The sequence below is a fragment of the Sinocyclocheilus grahami genome, unplaced genomic scaffold, assembly GCF_001515645.1.
Source record: "Sinocyclocheilus grahami isolate Dianchi unplaced genomic scaffold, SAMN03320097.WGS_v1.1 scaffold466.1, whole genome shotgun sequence".
In the NCBI taxonomy this organism is placed as follows: Eukaryota; Metazoa; Chordata; class Actinopteri; order Cypriniformes; family Cyprinidae; genus Sinocyclocheilus; species Sinocyclocheilus grahami.
The window spans coordinates 1,701,279-1,718,192 of record NW_015505645.1 but is presented as its reverse complement, the minus strand read 5'-3'; the positions used below and the strand labels follow the sequence as shown (position 1 = coordinate 1,718,192).

Here is a 16,914-nt window from a genome sequence, read left to right as displayed (position 1 = left end):
CTGATATGACTTTATAGGTACATAAGGTACATAACAACACATAAGTGGCCAAATGTAAATGGAAACGTTTTAACAAATAAGATAGATATCCGATCAGTGAAAACGCATGAAATGACCAGGTGTAAACAGGCCCACTGAGAAGGGGATTAGCTACACCTGATTGAGTTTACAAGTCATTTTAGGAGGGGGGGTGATCCTTTTTCCAACTCAGTGATTCTGTTTTTTTTACTGACATGTTGGTGTTATATCTTTCACGTGGATGTTATAAGTTGCCCTGAGGAAATACAGCTGGATTAAACAAAAACTGTGTCAGTCTTCATTTCAGGCTGCAAAGCAACAAAATGTGATTATTTTAAAGGGGGTGATTCTTTTCTATACCCACTGTACATGGTTTGCAATGTGTTTTATTCAACATAAAATGAAATGAAATAAAATGTACATTTTTTTTAGATAAGATTTAACTTTATTGTAACTGCAAGTACAGCACCAATGAAATGTACAAAAATAAAATTAGGTGTAAACAGGCCCACTGAGAAGGGGATTAGCTACACCTGATTGAGTTTACAAGTCATTTTAGGAGGGGGGGTGATCCTTTTTCCAACTCAGTGATTCTGTTTTTTTTACTGACATGTTGGTGTTATATCTTTCACGTGGATGTTATAAGTTGCCCTGAGGAAATACAGCTGGATTAAACAAAAACTGTATCAGTCTTCATTTCAGGCTGCAAAGCAACAAAATGTGATTATTTTAAAGGGGGTGATTCTTTTCTATACCCACTGTACATGGTTTGCAATGTGTTTTATTCAACATAAAATGAAATGAAATAAAATGTACATTTTTTTAGATAAGATTTAACTTTATTGTAACTGCAAGTACAGCACCAATGAAATGTACAAAAATAAAATAAAATTAAACTCCATGTTGTTAAAAGCTTGAGATGCACAGTCAATCCCTGAATCCAAATCGAATCGTGAGGTGCCTAAAGATTTCATTTCCGTTTACGCATTTGTCATCTTACACTTCGCCAAGGGTGATACTTTACACAGCTCTGCTCTCTTGGTTTTCAGTTTACAGGAATGCATTTACGTCATTCTATCATATCACATATTGTGCAGGGACCAAGCTGTCAGAAAATATCTATAGAATACTGTGTTCCTCACAAAGCTACTAAACTAAAAGGCTGGGGGGATATACCACCCCAGATAATATCTACAGATTCCAGTGTCATAAGTTTGCCAGTGCAGTAGGTCAGTTTGCCCATTAAGCTGTCATTAATTATTAATTATTCAGCTGTTCAAACATGAAAAAGACTGACTCATTTTACCCCAAGGCAAAGTTATAGATAAAACAAATTAGAGCATTTTTTTATTGAAAGCTATCTCTACAGATCATCAAAGTGGTTGATGTGTCAGAAGCATTTAAATCCTTGAGTTTAAGTGCAATGATTTGATCCGTGAGTCATCCGTCATGGTTTCTTATCAACACAGAATCCTTTCATTGCAGATGATTCTTCGAGGGAGCTTTAATATTCTCTTTGAAGATGTGATTAAATGATTCCATGAATAATAATAAAAATAATATAGCATAATCTAAGTAATTTAAAACCAAATATGTGATGGGATCATGGGAATATGAGGTCACTGTCCTCTGCCAGTGAGATTCTACCAATTGAAATAAACCTCTGATAGTAGGAGGGAGCAACTTCAAATAATTAAAACATTTACATAATTACCAAAGTCATTAATTCACTATTGACATAATTTTCCTCAGTAGCAACATTTATTAAGTAATTAAGATGTTTTCAAAACAGGAATTTTAACTTTAGATATCAGATATCTTGTTTCATCAGCCATTTCTTTTTCAGTAAACCTCAGTCACTTTATCATTTTATCACTGATTTTCTAACAACCATCTCAACGAAGCCTGTTTAACTTTTTTTAAAGGAATAGTTTCCTCCTACAGAAGACTTTTATGGAACAGCTTGGCCAACGTAGTCCATACTCGCTATATTCCAAGTCTTCTGAAACCATATGACAGCTTTCTGTAAGGAACAGGCTCAAATCTAAGCCACTATACACTGATACCAAATCTCTGGTAGCAGTGGATGTTTGTAATAGTTCAGTGCTTTCACAAATCAGCACAATGTAAAGGAAGTGTTGATGCTATAAGGCATGGCTAAGGGCCAAACTGGCATGATGCTGATATGCAGGCTAATTAAGCCAGACTCATTATGCAGCAGAAAACAACATGCTTCAAATGGTCCTTTTTCCCTAGTCTGGATACTTCAGTGATCCTGCCTTCATTACACTCTTGAAATGTAGTACAATATCTCGTTTGAACAACTATTTATTCACACTCTGTCAAGATTATTGCTGGAAACGCTTTTCTCCTCGCCAATTAATGTTACATACTCCCCTCATCTACCCTGATACAAACAGCACTCTGTTTGAGCAGGGTTGTTTCTGTTTTGACATAAATGCCTTACCTACATTAATATTTATGACAAATGCTGCTGCTAAACCAAAATACAAAAATATTGCTTTCCATTATACAACAAGTGAGGTAAAATAAAAGCATAGACACTACAAGTAGCATCTAAACAATTCATAGACTACTGTATGGCTGCACCAATCTTTGCTTAATATGAGAATATCTAGAATAGATACTACAAATAATCATACAGTGTTTTCTTCTACAGTTTATTTCAGTGCTGACTGGATGGACTATTACTAGTGTCATCGTTTACAAAATGAAAATTCCACAGGGGGAAAAAAACGCAGCGAGGTAAGTACTTTTTAAATTATGAATGCTTTTCATCATGTTCAAACATTATTCGGATCGGTTCTCTCCAATCAAAATCCTTGATGTTTATGTTTGGAAAGGTGCTGCGGGCTATCCTCACATCTTAGTACTTGAGAAGATAAACAAGTCCCCAACTGATCAAAAGGAAGTTGCACATAAATACAGCCATTAAATTATAGACTCTTCTTGAAGGTGAAGATTAGAATCATGTTATGATGTTTTTAGGTCTGGTGCGAAAAGATATAGAAAAATGTTTTGGAAAGCTGACCATAATTTTTCTAAGAGAGCAGCTGCAAAATGATGCTTTTTTCCTGTCCTTTAAAGTCAATATGAAATAAAATTATCCTATTTACTTTATAATGTACTTTCCTGGTCTTACTGTGCATGGTTTATCAGTGCACATTATTCAAAAATGTCTTTGTAATCTTCTATCAAAATATAACAATTTTAATTACTTTAACTAATAACAGTCTCTACAACGACTTTCCTTCTTGGCTAACCTCAAAAGGGTTGTGCATCATACAAAGCTGAATTTAGAATTCCAGTTTAATTGTTGGATTAGAACTGAATTGCAGAATAGCAATTTGAATATTAGGAAACAATTAAAATGTATTGAAATTCAAATAATTTTATATAACTAATTTTTTGACTAGAAAAGCAAAGTTTGTCAAGACATGTCATACTATAAGATACATACAGTGGTTGGTGTTGGAAAAGACAGAATGATAGAATGATAAAACGACAGACAGACAGACAGACAGACAGACAGACAGACAGACAGACAGACAGATAGACAGATAGATAGATAGTCACTGTAGCTGCCAAAGCATCATTTAATCTCGCTCAATTAAATGATCCAAACTCCACCGAGATAATTGAAGGCTGGCTGACATACCTGAAAAGTCTCCTTTAACACTTTGACTAACTTTACATTGAAAGTAAATGTTCAGTGCCTCAAAGTGAATAAAGTCTGGTTCATATAACTCAGCCGTTTCATTTCCACTGACAGCTACTACATACTGGCATTCGGATACTTCACAACGCACCACTGGATTAAATGGCACCTTTTCTTGCAGCGAGAGATAAGAGGAAGTCTCGGAGCACCATTTAATAATCATAGAGCCCCATAAGACACTTTAGGTGCTGCTAATGGAATAAGCACAGTCTCTGTGTCTGTCTGGCTTATTCTCTTAAAAGAACTACAGCACAGAACATCTGTCTTCAGCTCTCATCTCAACACACTCTAGCGGAATACACATAGTAATTTCTCATGGGTCTCATAAATGGTCTATTGCACAAAAAACATATTGACATAAGGTCTATATTTGTGCCACGTTTCAGCTGGAAAAGCACCTTTATTAAAAGCAGGTCTGTATCAAAGGCTCCTATTCTTTGCTATTTGTTGCATGTCCTCAGCATTTCTTTCCAAAAACCTGTGTTTGATTCACTAACAACCTCCAGTCCAATATAGCGAGGTATAAGTCTGTGTCTGCCTTCTACTTTCATAGCTGCCATTATTCAAACCTTAAGAAGATCCAGACACCAGAAAAAAGAAAAGCACATTTTAAATTACTGACAGGGGACTAAACTGTTGTCAGCGCCTTAATCATTTCGTGGGAGGATAGTAGAAATGCTTTACATTTTTAATGCAATGAGGACATCAACCCTTTGTTCCACTAAAAAAAATGAATCATTCTATAATGCAGATTTTGCTTATAATGATGGTTGTGGATGGGTCAGCATTGTTTCATTTCCAATTCACAAATAGAAATGCATATTTGCAGTCATTTGGGAGAAATGCTGAACCCTCCCTCATGCTAAATGTAAAATGATGTAGTGTGGAATTAAAGAGGAAGATGGCAGTGTGTATGATCAGCACTGACAGGCCTTCAGATCAGCTCAACATTTAGAGAAGCCGCAGGCTGAGTGCTTCTTCCTCGCATGACCATCACGTCATATGTGCGACCACCATCTGGAGGTGAAAACCTGCACCCTCTGAAATACGTCACCAGCGCGATGAAGCAGGAATTACTCTAAATTGCTGCTTTGAAGCGTGGCAAATGGTTGCAAAAAGAACTGGCAAGACAGTGATACACTGGAGAATGACATTTTATTGTCATGGTAACACAGACACACTGACCATTTAAAATGCTGTACTGATGCCTTAGATGTGGACAGAGCGGAGGTCCAGATGTAATTATGGTCCATTAATGGTGGACCGGACCTGTCACACTGCTGTCATTAAGACTTGTGCTGTATGTTCTTAGAATAAAGAGGTCAATAACGATACATTGTACCACAACAAGCCAAAGCAGATTCATGTCTAATACAAAAATAAATAAACAAACAATGTAAATGGCATGTTTAATGGCAAGCAACAAACACAAAAGCTGTTCAAAAATGTAGGCAGCAAAACTATTCTGCCTTCTAAAATATCTAATTTTGGCTAAAGACAGTAGCACATATAGTGTAATGCACCACAATGCGCTTAGTGAAGTTATTCATCCAAGTTGATGGATGGATGGAAAGAAAACTGAAAAGCATTAATACAAAATACTGAATTTTACACCATGCAAAGAAAAAAATATTCAAATATTGATTTGAGTAATGTACTGTACTCAAACTAATTACTGGATATATTTTCTTTGCCCAGTTTTACGTTCATAAAAATCATAAAAATGCTTTTAAACTAAAACGTTTTTCATAGTTTTAAAGATGATTTTAGAATTTATAGAGTCTCTAAAATATTACAAATGGACAGAATACTTTCCTGCATGCTGCCAAGTATTCCTGAAAAAAACGTGTTAATAAATTAATTAAGTATAAAGTATAAATATTTATTTAAACAGGAATGTTCTGTCTTACAACCATTCTATACCTGAAGAAGCATTGCTGTTAAAATAAATATGAAGATTTTGGAAACTATGACAGTGTATGGGACTGTTATATATATATATTTATATATCTTTCTTTTTTGTAATGCTTATTTTTGTTGCTTGGAATTATTTAATAATGTTTTTTAATTAAGTACTACATAATTTGAATAATTTCAAGAAACGTTACTATAAAAAAGAGAAAATATTGGTCTTTTAAAATGTTTTATAGAACCAATAAACAGCTTAATTAAAGCCTTTATGCTTGCCCTAAATGCATGCTTTTATAACCCATACTCCCTCAAGGTGCAGTCAGAGGAACGCCAGTCAATCATCTCACCAGGTTTTGGAACGGAACTACAGTCAAAGTCATCTTTTCATCAGTTTACTGTAACAGGAAATTCATTTGTTTTAACCTTGGGAATTCACTTTCTTCCATCCCAGATCGCTCGTTTGAATTAGAATTGGAAAAAGCTTGTGCCTTGTGCTGCCTGTACTGAAATGTCTGATTGTGTGACTGAGTAATGTGTTATTCCCGCAACGGTGTTGACTCACTCCGAAGCCCTATCTGTGTGGGCAGCGAAGGAGTAACGTTCCACTCTGTGTAAACCCTCCTCTGATGATAACCAAAAACCACCAGCTGTGCTAGTCCTGACAGGCTTGTAAGCAGTGAGAAATCAACCTCTTTTATCTTGTTTACTCAAACGAGGGCAAATGAGTGTCATTTGTAAGCATGAGAGTGAATAATTAATCTTTGTTCTTCCAAAGTTCTACAATTTCCCATATCCAATCATATCTGATGTTGAATTTCAAATGGTGAATATGAGAAATTTTGACTCTAGGATCTACTGATCAGGATCTGCATCTTATAATTACATCCTGAATTAACAAAGTATTGAGATGAAATTTTGTTATTGACCAAATACTTATTTTCCACCATAATTTGCAAATAAATTCTTTAAAAATCCTACAATGTGATTTTCTGGATTTTTTTTCTCATTTAGTCTCTCATAGTTGAGGTATACCCATGATGAAAATTACAGGCCTCTCTCATCTTTTTAAGTGGGAGAACTTGCACAATTGGTGGCTGACTAAATACTTTTTTGCCCCACTGTACATCATCTCCTCACTGTGAGCTGGAAAAAAATCAGTTTGAGCGTTTCAATCTAGCTGGGAGCCCATTTAGTCCTTTTTAAAACTAATTGCAGACATGTAAAGAGCTTCACCCTACCTGGATGCTGAACTTTAGATGTTCCATTCACAACGGCACCAAATGTTCAGATTCACGTGGGCTTCGGATCTTGTAGAGAGACTGTTATATAACTGAACCATTTGGAATGTGAACACTAAGAGACTTTTGCTTCAAGTTTACTGTGATGCATATCTACTGATCATCATCATATTCAGGATAAATGTTATTTTAAGTCTTGAAAATAATGCAATATATCAAACAGACAATGCTCACTCCCTGCTTTCCTATTGTGGTATCTTCACTCAACCAAAAAACCTGTTTGATGATGAAAGACTGTTTATTCTTTAGGGAAGCCGATTACTTGGAAAGAGGTTAGGATAGTTTGGATTTTGACGTCAAAATTCAGTCTTCTCAGCGTGAACAACAGAACTGTAGCATGTAACAATGCCAATAATTCAAAGAGCATTTTTGGTGTAAGTTTTGTATCTTGTTTGTATTCTATTTGTGGTTTACATAGACACAATCTTTCATGTCTCAGACCTGTGTCTGTCCATTTTGCATTTGCACAGTATAATTCAGCATGCAGCCAGCCGGCTAATGTATTTAGTGGCTCTTAACATAGAGGCATCATCATCATTTCTCCTTGCCATTGGACACAGAGTTATGTACTCATTCGCTAAAAATAACTTCTATGGCTTGTGGAGTACTAATTTTAAGACTTGTATATAATCTAGTACACTGATAAAAAATGGAGAGAATGCACAGAAGAAACACTATAGATCAACAAGAAAGGAATACAATCCAAACCCAACGGTATCATATTTTGTGATACCGCTCAAATGACATAAAAAGCTTTTAAAAATAAGTGACTGGTTCTTTTAGGTTCGGTTTAAATGAATCTCTAACAAGCGATTCATAAGCCAGAAGTTGCTAAATTAACCTAAACTGTTTCTTTGGGTGAATTTAGGGGTCCAGTGTCTAATCCGAATGCGAGTATAAAAATATAAGCATATAAAAATATGTAAGGTACATCAATTGCTTCCCACAAGAAAAGAATGCAATTTGTTCATACGAACACAACAATATAAGCATATAACAGAATATGTAGCTCACTATACAAAGACTCGAACATCTGGATAGGTAGGTAGGTCACTTCAGAGAAATTTAGGGCAGCCAGCTTGAATTTAAGTGAGTCACAATGCTGCGAAATAGAGGAATTAAAACAATCTGGTGGGGTGGTATGATATACAAACAGCAGACAGAGAGATTTTTCAGCAGTTTTTCATTTGCATTATAAACCCTGGAACATCTAGATCAGCATAATATTAGTGCAGAGAAGCTGCCTGGCATTCAAGACAAGCTTGCAAAATCAGCCCACACACAAGCCGAGAAATAAATATGAGAATCTAGAGTGGACATTTTGTTCATGTACAAATCAAAGTTCATTCTCAATTAATGCTTGCTGGCCTACATCGCAATGTCAATCTAATCTGGCAATATTTGTGTAAAACTCAAATTTGGTTTAAAATTTAAATATTTACCGCATTGTGTGTCTGTGTCTGTCCAACTAGGATCAGGATGTTGGAGCAGATGATTGAAAGGCAGAAATTGATCAGAATGATTGATCTCTCCGACCTGATGTACCTGAAAACACATTGTTTTCAAAGTTACATTCCCCCAGAAGTGCAAAGACATTATTTGTAATATCCCTTGTACATCTATGCACTTACCTCCATAGAACAGCATACACCACGGTCAGTGTGATCAAGGCCAGGCAGGAAAGACCACAGCCCACTATTAGTGTCACAGATGGAACCCCTGAGTACTCCATAGCCTGTGAATGGCACACAAGAGCTTCAGTGAGCAATTGCTTGAGATCCCCGGCAGAAGACAATTCCAATACTTACTAATTCTCTGGGTTGTTGAGCCAAAATGGCGAAGGTAGATACCCGATCACATAAGCATTTGGTGTGGGATGCATCGGTGAGCACAGTTCTGCATCCTTTAGAGCTCCAGCTGCCCCAAGAATCGTTCCTACACAACACAGACAAGATTAAATCGCTTTAACAAGCTTTTCCCCTCTGTGAATCCGTCACTCTGAATCCCCAACAATGCGCTCTCATCTCATCCACTTCACTTCTTACTTGAGCGACAGAAAGTAAACGCAACGCATTTCAGTGCAGCTCGTACTGAGTGCGACTGAAGCGCTGAGGCTCTGTGGTGCTGAACGACTCACTGCTCACAGATACACTCACACCACACAACAAAATAAACCCGAACCTGCGATTCCTTTGACGCTTTTCTACTTGTTTTGCTTCAGCTTTCTCTTATCGCTCTCTATCGATATGTATTTCCTCTCGCTTTTCTAATTAGCGCCTTTTGGACGCTTTCCTGAGGGAAAAATTCAGCCGAGAAACGGCGGACGGCATCAGATTGCTACTCTCTTGCCTCCTGCCTCGCACTGCAGCGGAGGGGGGAGATACCTCACAAATAGTCCCCGTTTCTTGTTCGTTCATCCTGATTTCGGCATTTATTCGCGAATATTCTAAGTCTATACGATTATATAGCATTTGATTTCACAAAATGCTTTTCCCGAGACATAAACGGCAGGGTAAAACGGAGAGGAACCGTTAACCACCCCGTGGAAACGGGCTGGATGGTAGCAACCAATTTCTCCTTCTCTGGCTAGCAAAATGATAGAATAGTCATCTCACCTATTTATTAATGCTTACACATCTCGGCTGATATTGCAGTGGTTACATCTAAAGATCAGCCTGATATGTCTTACTTAACTTAGGTGGTTAATAAATCATTTAAGGCTAAAATATTTCAATAAGCTGATAAACATCATCCAGGTTTGCATTTACTCAGCTTAACTGATTAATGTTTCATAACATTGTATATCTTGTGTAAACTAATCATATCGAGCCTCTGGTATAACAACATCAGTTAGTCAACAGTTATGAAGTACTATGAGTAACCAGCTGAATACAGCTAGTGTAGTCTAGAAGCAACATTGAATTATAGTGCCTCCAAAAGTTGCATAACAAATACATCCCTTTTCCGGAGGCTGTATGACATGACATCCTAAGTAACTTTTCCCTGAGGAAGACTATGAGGATCTCCATAATTAAACCGCAGCAATTGCACTCGTTTCAAGGTTTAATTAAGCTTTAAATCTCACTCTTTTTATATGCATGGATAACATGCATAATAACTTTCATCAAAAGAGAGTAATAGACATGATATAATAGCATATCTTTCATATATATATTCATATATGAAAATGTATGATTCACATGAAAATTAACATAGAGGCATACCTGAATGTACTGTACCTATGGATCTGTAATGATCCAAGAGCATTTCATGCATAGCAAATGACTCTTGGTTTTGGATCATATTTAGCTCCAGATATGTGTACAACATAAATCAGGCTGGATTGATTCACTCATGGAAGACGAAGTGTGGCCCTGTCCGGTCTAACCGCATCGACAGCAAGCCGATAGCGACTGACTCCAGGCGTTTATTAGGACGTTGTGGAATGGATTGCTGTGGGTTACTGTGTCAGCAAACCAATTTGATTTGATGCACTCAATATGCAGTCAATTCAGCTGATCATTGACTGTATATGAAATTAATCACCTAATCATAATTATCAAAACAAAAGGGCTTTGTTAAAGTAATGTGCATATTGTTTGGGTAATACATTGGTAATGTACATAGCTTATTTACGGAAGTCTGATATATTTTCTACCAGGGAGAAGGCAATTTATTTTCTGTTTAGTTGCATCTGTTCTCTTGTTACTCACTTGGCTCTTCCGGTCTGGGAGGAATTCAAAAGACACAGTCTGTGGAGGAGTCTGTGGGTATAGGAATTACGCTAGGCTCAAGATAGACTCAGTTTCTAGGCAATTGTAAGAGTAGAGACTAATGACTTTTATTAGCCGAGATGTGGCGCTGTCCATGGTACTGAATCACTACATTTAGGCTAGCAGAATAACACTGTAATCAGATTTGCGTACAATTCTGACATTTGAGGATTTGTCTTACACTTAAGATTATTCAATATATCCTTTATATTTTATATCAGTTGTACTGTTTGGATGCCAGGCTACTGGCAGTAATGCACATAATATAGTAAACTGTGTGCTTTGAACTGCTGAAACGTTGCAATCAGTGGTCTATTCATGTCCGCTTTGCAGCTACTTTTGGACTGTTCATTTTATACATAAGCATTGAGTCTAACAATAATTCTTTAAAGGCACTTACACAAAGCCACTCAGCATACACCTAATTCAATGCTGTATGAAAAAAGTAGTAGTACTGTACACCGGACAAAAATGCAGCACACAATGCTCATCAACCACACATCTTTAGTCCTTGATTCCAACATCAAGAAGATATTAAAATATAGATGTTAAAAATGGATATAGATATAAAAATAGATATTAAATATCTATTTAAGGAAATATTAAAAATGCTTAAAATAATAAATAGATCTTAAAAATGCATAAAACAAATTTATCAACAAACAGCCTAATAGCATTTGCTGTACATTGAAATCATAGCACTAAACATGCTGTTAATTTTTAATAACTCCTCCTGATGTAAATTTTCTTCAAGATGTGAACAGGTAGAACAAATATAAATAAATAAAAATGAAGAAAAAAAGGCACTTCTTTTGAAGGTATAGTAACTATTCCATAAATGCATGAAACAAATGATCCATAAATGTTTGAAACATATACCACAATCATTTCCAAGAGACTTGTATGTGTTTAGCAAATTTATCATGAACATTTTTAAATAACATTTTTGAATTTATGTCCACCATTTTTCCTCTGTCTACATCCATTTTCAAACATCACTACTTAATTTTAAATGTAATGGTCTAGTTATGTAACAAATACATTTTTTAAATAACAAATATTCTCACAATTAATGTAAGGTCATAAATGGTCATACTAATAAAATAACTGGAAAAATACTGAAGTTGAATTAGTGTAAGATAATTTAAGATTGAGTACAGCATAGCAAATTGCAAGACTGTCACTTGCATGTCAGCTACCCGTAAACCAAAACAGCATGTTAATGCCACGTAAGGTCATGAAAATGTATACAGATTCTGAGATTCTGCATTTTGTATGTTTTTGCTGGAAACTCAAGGTCAAGAATTCTGCTACCTATGGAATGAATGAATGAATGAAGCAGATTTAAAAAAAAAAAAAAAGCAACACAAGGCTACTCTTAGAAAAAAAGCTAATGGCAAACCATTACACGACCTTTGCTATTCTAATCATCACCTCTATCCCTTCTGAGGAAAATTTTATGAGGAAAAAAAATGGAGATTTATGCCAAAGTGTGGCCCTCCTGTGCTTTTTCATACATGCGAAACTTGATAGAATTGTAAGTATTCAAGCGAGAATCTGCATGACCGATGCAGAGTTAAGCAACATTTGGCCTCAGAGAGAAAGATTCTGCTTTTAAATCAAGGCAACTTATCATTTTCACAATACTGGGACATATACCACACCTTCCTGATAGCTTCGAAGAAACCGCTCATCAGTTGCGCTGGGATGGGGTAGAAATACATTGAATCTGATTATATACAAATGCTATCCTGAAGCCATGTTTAAGATAATGTAAGCCATTTAAGTGAACAAAGCTTACAAGCAAACAGGATTGTAATGGTGACTTCAGGTATTCACAACACATTTTCTTCAATTTTTTCCTGTTACTCATTACCATAATTGTTTTTTGTAAAACAGTGTTTCTATGCGCCTACTACGTTCTTGCAAAATGAACATGCTTCATTGTTTTTCCTCAAAAATACAGTGTTAATGGCATTCAACAATGTGCATTCAAGTCAACATGAATGAGAAATCCAGTCTAGACACAGTTTAACCTCAGTTTGTCCTCAAACCTCATGTTTTTCCAAACCTGTATGACTTTCTTACTTTAGTGGAACTCAGAAATAAATACAATAGACTATGCTAGTCCTGTTTTCCATGCAATTACAATGAAAGCGGAACTAAAGCTTTCAAGTTTCAAAATGAGGCAGAAGAAGTTGTTCTTAAAAATTGTGCTATATTTAAAGTTTTCCAAAGTCATATTATTCATTTATGTGAAAAACAAAAAAATAAATTGAATTCGTTATACACTGATAATCTTCCTCTCCAGTGAGTTGTTAACCACAGCAACTGTATCATTGATTCAGTGAGTCAAAATCAAGAATAAAATCATTTTGATTCATGACCAAATCATTCAGACCAGTACTGTGAAGTGGACTGAACTGAAATGATTAATTGAAAAGATTCAATTCACTCATGAATCCAAGCTTCTGTCATAAACGTGCCTATGAGATCTAGGGCGGATGCCAAGATTTTTAGTGAATAGAGAATAATTCACCGAACATTTGCTGAAAATGTACTTAACATTAGGCCATTCAAGATGTAGATGAGTTTGTTTCTTCATCAAAACAGATTTGGAGAAATTTTGCATTACATCACTTGCTCAGTGGATCCTATGCAGTGAATGGGTGCCGTCAGAATGAGAGTCCAAACAGCTGACAAAAACATCACAGTAATCCACACGACTCCAGTCCATCAATTAACATCTTGTAAAGTGAAGAGCTCTGTGTTTGTAAGATACAGATTAATTAATTTTTTTAAATGTTAAACCATTGCTTCTGGCTGCAATACAGGTACTCAACACAGATTATTGTGATGTTTTTATCAGCTGTTTGGACTCTCATTCTGACGGCACCCATTCACTGCAGAGGATCCATTGGTGAAAAAGGGATGTAATGCTACATTTCTCCAAATCTGCTCCCATGAAGAAACAAACTCATCTACGTCTTAGATGGCCTGAGGGCGAGAAATTTTTCAGCAAATTTTTAAAATAAAAAGTTTCCGAAATAAAGCTATTGAATGACTTCAGGACTTTTTGTTATGCTTTCTTGGCGCTTCTGTGGAAGCGCGACAGGTTCCTAGCCATTTTAAATGCATGGAAATTAGACTACCACAAGTCAAACAAGATCAACATGAGGGTGAGTAAATAATGACAGTATTATATTTTTTATGTGAATTAGTCCTTTAAATGTTCCACTCTGCCTGAACCCGGGATGTCAGAGGTTAAAAATACGAGATTTCTCATTCCCACTGAGTTCGTATACACTAGCGTATACATAATGACTTCCAAGAAGAGGCACATAGTAATGACATGAATGTCATTGAAATCAGCAGCTGTTTTCCCTTGTTGTTTGGGAAAATCTCTTGGGGCTAATTAAAATTGCACCTCAAAATATGCACAATCATGCCAGAGAGAGCTGATAGAGTTGTGCATTTGTGTTCTGTAATTGTTTGCTTGCACAGGCCAATTTAGATTTTGTGCAAAGAGTAAACACGTTAACGAACAAATTTATTAATGAACATGCGTCCACATAAATAATCATGCAAACAGATCAGAGACTAAACTCAACAGCAAATATATTAAAATGTATCATGAATAGGCATGAAATCCACATTATTTGAGCCCAATAAGAGCGGCTCTCTTTTAATAGCAAATATAAAGCCTGTTTATGTTCCTGAGCGTTTCGGGGCAGAGACCCCTCGCTCTTTATAAGCCACATATAATAATACCACAGGGCTAAAATCCATTCCAGTGGCTCAAATTACACTCAAGGGGGCAGACTCGGGTGGCGCTTCATTCAATGAAAATTGAATTTGGTAAATACGACTCCGCACAGAGGTCTGGCTCATACTGCCTCAGAAGCACCGTGTAATTTTCATATTTGAAGATTATTAAGATTAAATAGAAGCCGTTTTCATTCAATTTACAGCATGGGCCAGACGGGACTAAATAAGTAAACCATTAAATGACTAGAATTATACAGATATCATATACTTATTGAAAAAGATAATAACAAAACAACCCGAATTAACACGACAGACATGTTAAAGGCATAGTTGACTGGAAAATTAAAATTCTATAATCATTTATTATGTCGTTCCAAACATGCATGACTTTTTTCTTCTTTGTAAAAAAAAAAAAAAAAAAAAAAAGGCAAGGCAAAGTAAGGCAACAAGTATTCAAATGTACATAGAATGTGCAGTTATCAAAATATATTCTTTTGTGTTCCACATAATAATGATGCAGGTTTGGAACAAAATGAGGGCATGTAAATGATGACAAATGATCAGTTTTGGGGTGAACTATCCCTTTAACTATTCAGATCATAATTAATTTTATGGTATTTCTTTAATGTTTTTCTGAGCTTGACAGCCACTGAACACTATGAAAGAATCTTGTATGGAAATAAACTATGTAATAATAGCAAAGGGAAAAAACAGCACATGACATGGTACACACAGTACTAATTACTAATTTAAATAAAACTTGTTAGTGCTCCAGACATCTCTGTGTGGCTAAAACATCCCTTCAACAGAACCTGTCTCTGCACAGCCAGCCAAAAGAAATACGTGCTTTATTAATTGCACGCTAGGGAACAAAGGGGAAAAGCCTGCCAAATCCAAATGGACTCAGATGAAAAGCAAAGACAAGACGAAATGTCTCTAAAGAGGGTCTACGAGCTATAGTCACAAGCACAAGTGACAATAGAGGATATTAGATCCACCACAAAATCCATCACATAACATTTGTTCTATACAAAGATAAGTTGTATGATACTGCCAGAGAAGCTGCTCTGGTCATAGTAATTTAGTGGTTAAAGACCTGAGCCCAAAGATTTTAGGTTTAATGCTAGTTAGAATTGATCCATGAACCATCACAACTATGCCTTTAGTGAATCGTCCAAGTAGAAAATGTACTGTATGTCACTTTAAATAAGAAAACCATTTCGGAATGGCAAAATCTCAAGAACAAGTATTAAATATTGGGCCACCACTGTTTCTACTTCCTGTGTCATGTATCAAACTTGTTTCTTTGGTTCAACATGCAAGAGGTCAGCTGGATTGTTTTAAATATTTTTGTGGAAACCTTTTTTCAAGATAATTTGATGAATACAAAATTCAAAGAACAGAATTAATTTGAAATATAAATAATTTGCAACATTTACTGAACCTTTCGATCAACTTAATGTATCCTTGCTAAATAAAAGCATTCATTTCTTTAAAAAATAAATAAATAAACTTTTGAATTGTAGTAAAGTACTTCATAAAAGCACTTCAAAAGTGGGAACATTTGATAGTTTATAGCATCATAATGTTACCCCACATATAATTTTCTCCAGCTATAAAAATGATTGCGGCTGGGCCAGCTGTAATGCCTTGAGGTGGTTGGGGATTTGTCCGTTTCATCTTTTACTCATTCTTTAGTGACACTGGGGTAATTATTCTCACACAGCCTTTTAAAGGCCACTGATGGAAGTGACAATCTCACACTGCAGTTCTGTTTCCTGTAGAAGCTAAAGGTTGTGTTGAGGTGGGTTGAGGTAAGCAGGATCTTGACCTATTCTCAGAATAACTATCAAAGTAATTTAGTATATTTCACAGTAATACAAGGTCAGTTTTCTCAAAATCAACATGAAATGCTGGTTGCATTGAATTTACTTTGCATTTTAATTTACTTTTAATTTTGAACGCAATTAACGCACACGCCTCACCCAAGTATGCGAATTTACATTTCATAAGGTGTGTTCAATTTGAACACACCTTATTATTATACACCGATTAGATTCGGTGAGTTCATCAAAGTACCGCGAGAGCGATTCGAAAGCATTTGGAGCCAAAAGCCACTGAAAGGCAAGCCTGCTACCTTTATCAAGAAAAGCGTAATGGCTAATGCTAACGCTGCCACTTTGGCGGTACGCAGGGTAGGAGACCAGAGGCCCTTTTGTTTGAATGGTTGTCAATGGAGGAGAGGCTTCACTACGCTGAATAAACAGCTTTTGTGAGGAAACAGCTTATCATTTAATAAATCAACAGCTTAGCGGCTAATCTTCAACATGTTTTACACTAAAAATTGTTTTGGACTGAACTATTTTTAGAGTTTACACCGAAAAAAAATACGTTTTATAAGAGAAGT

The 16,914-nt window shown here is 35.9% G+C and overlaps 1 protein-coding gene across 1 annotated transcript in view; it reads right to left on the bottom strand.

The window, feature by feature from the left end:
* Positions 1–16,914, bottom strand: part of adgrb3 (adhesion G protein-coupled receptor B3) — a 205,243-nt gene that overhangs the window by 29,185 nt on the left and 159,144 nt on the right. The window contains exons 16-18 of the mRNA XM_016235403.1: positions 8,775–8,901; positions 8,598–8,701; positions 8,409–8,511 (exon numbers count right to left, since the gene is read on the bottom strand). Of these exons, the coding sequence (XP_016090889.1) occupies positions 8,409–8,511; positions 8,598–8,701; positions 8,775–8,901 (334 nt within the window). The remainder of the gene's footprint in view (positions 1–8,408; positions 8,512–8,597; positions 8,702–8,774; positions 8,902–16,914) is intronic.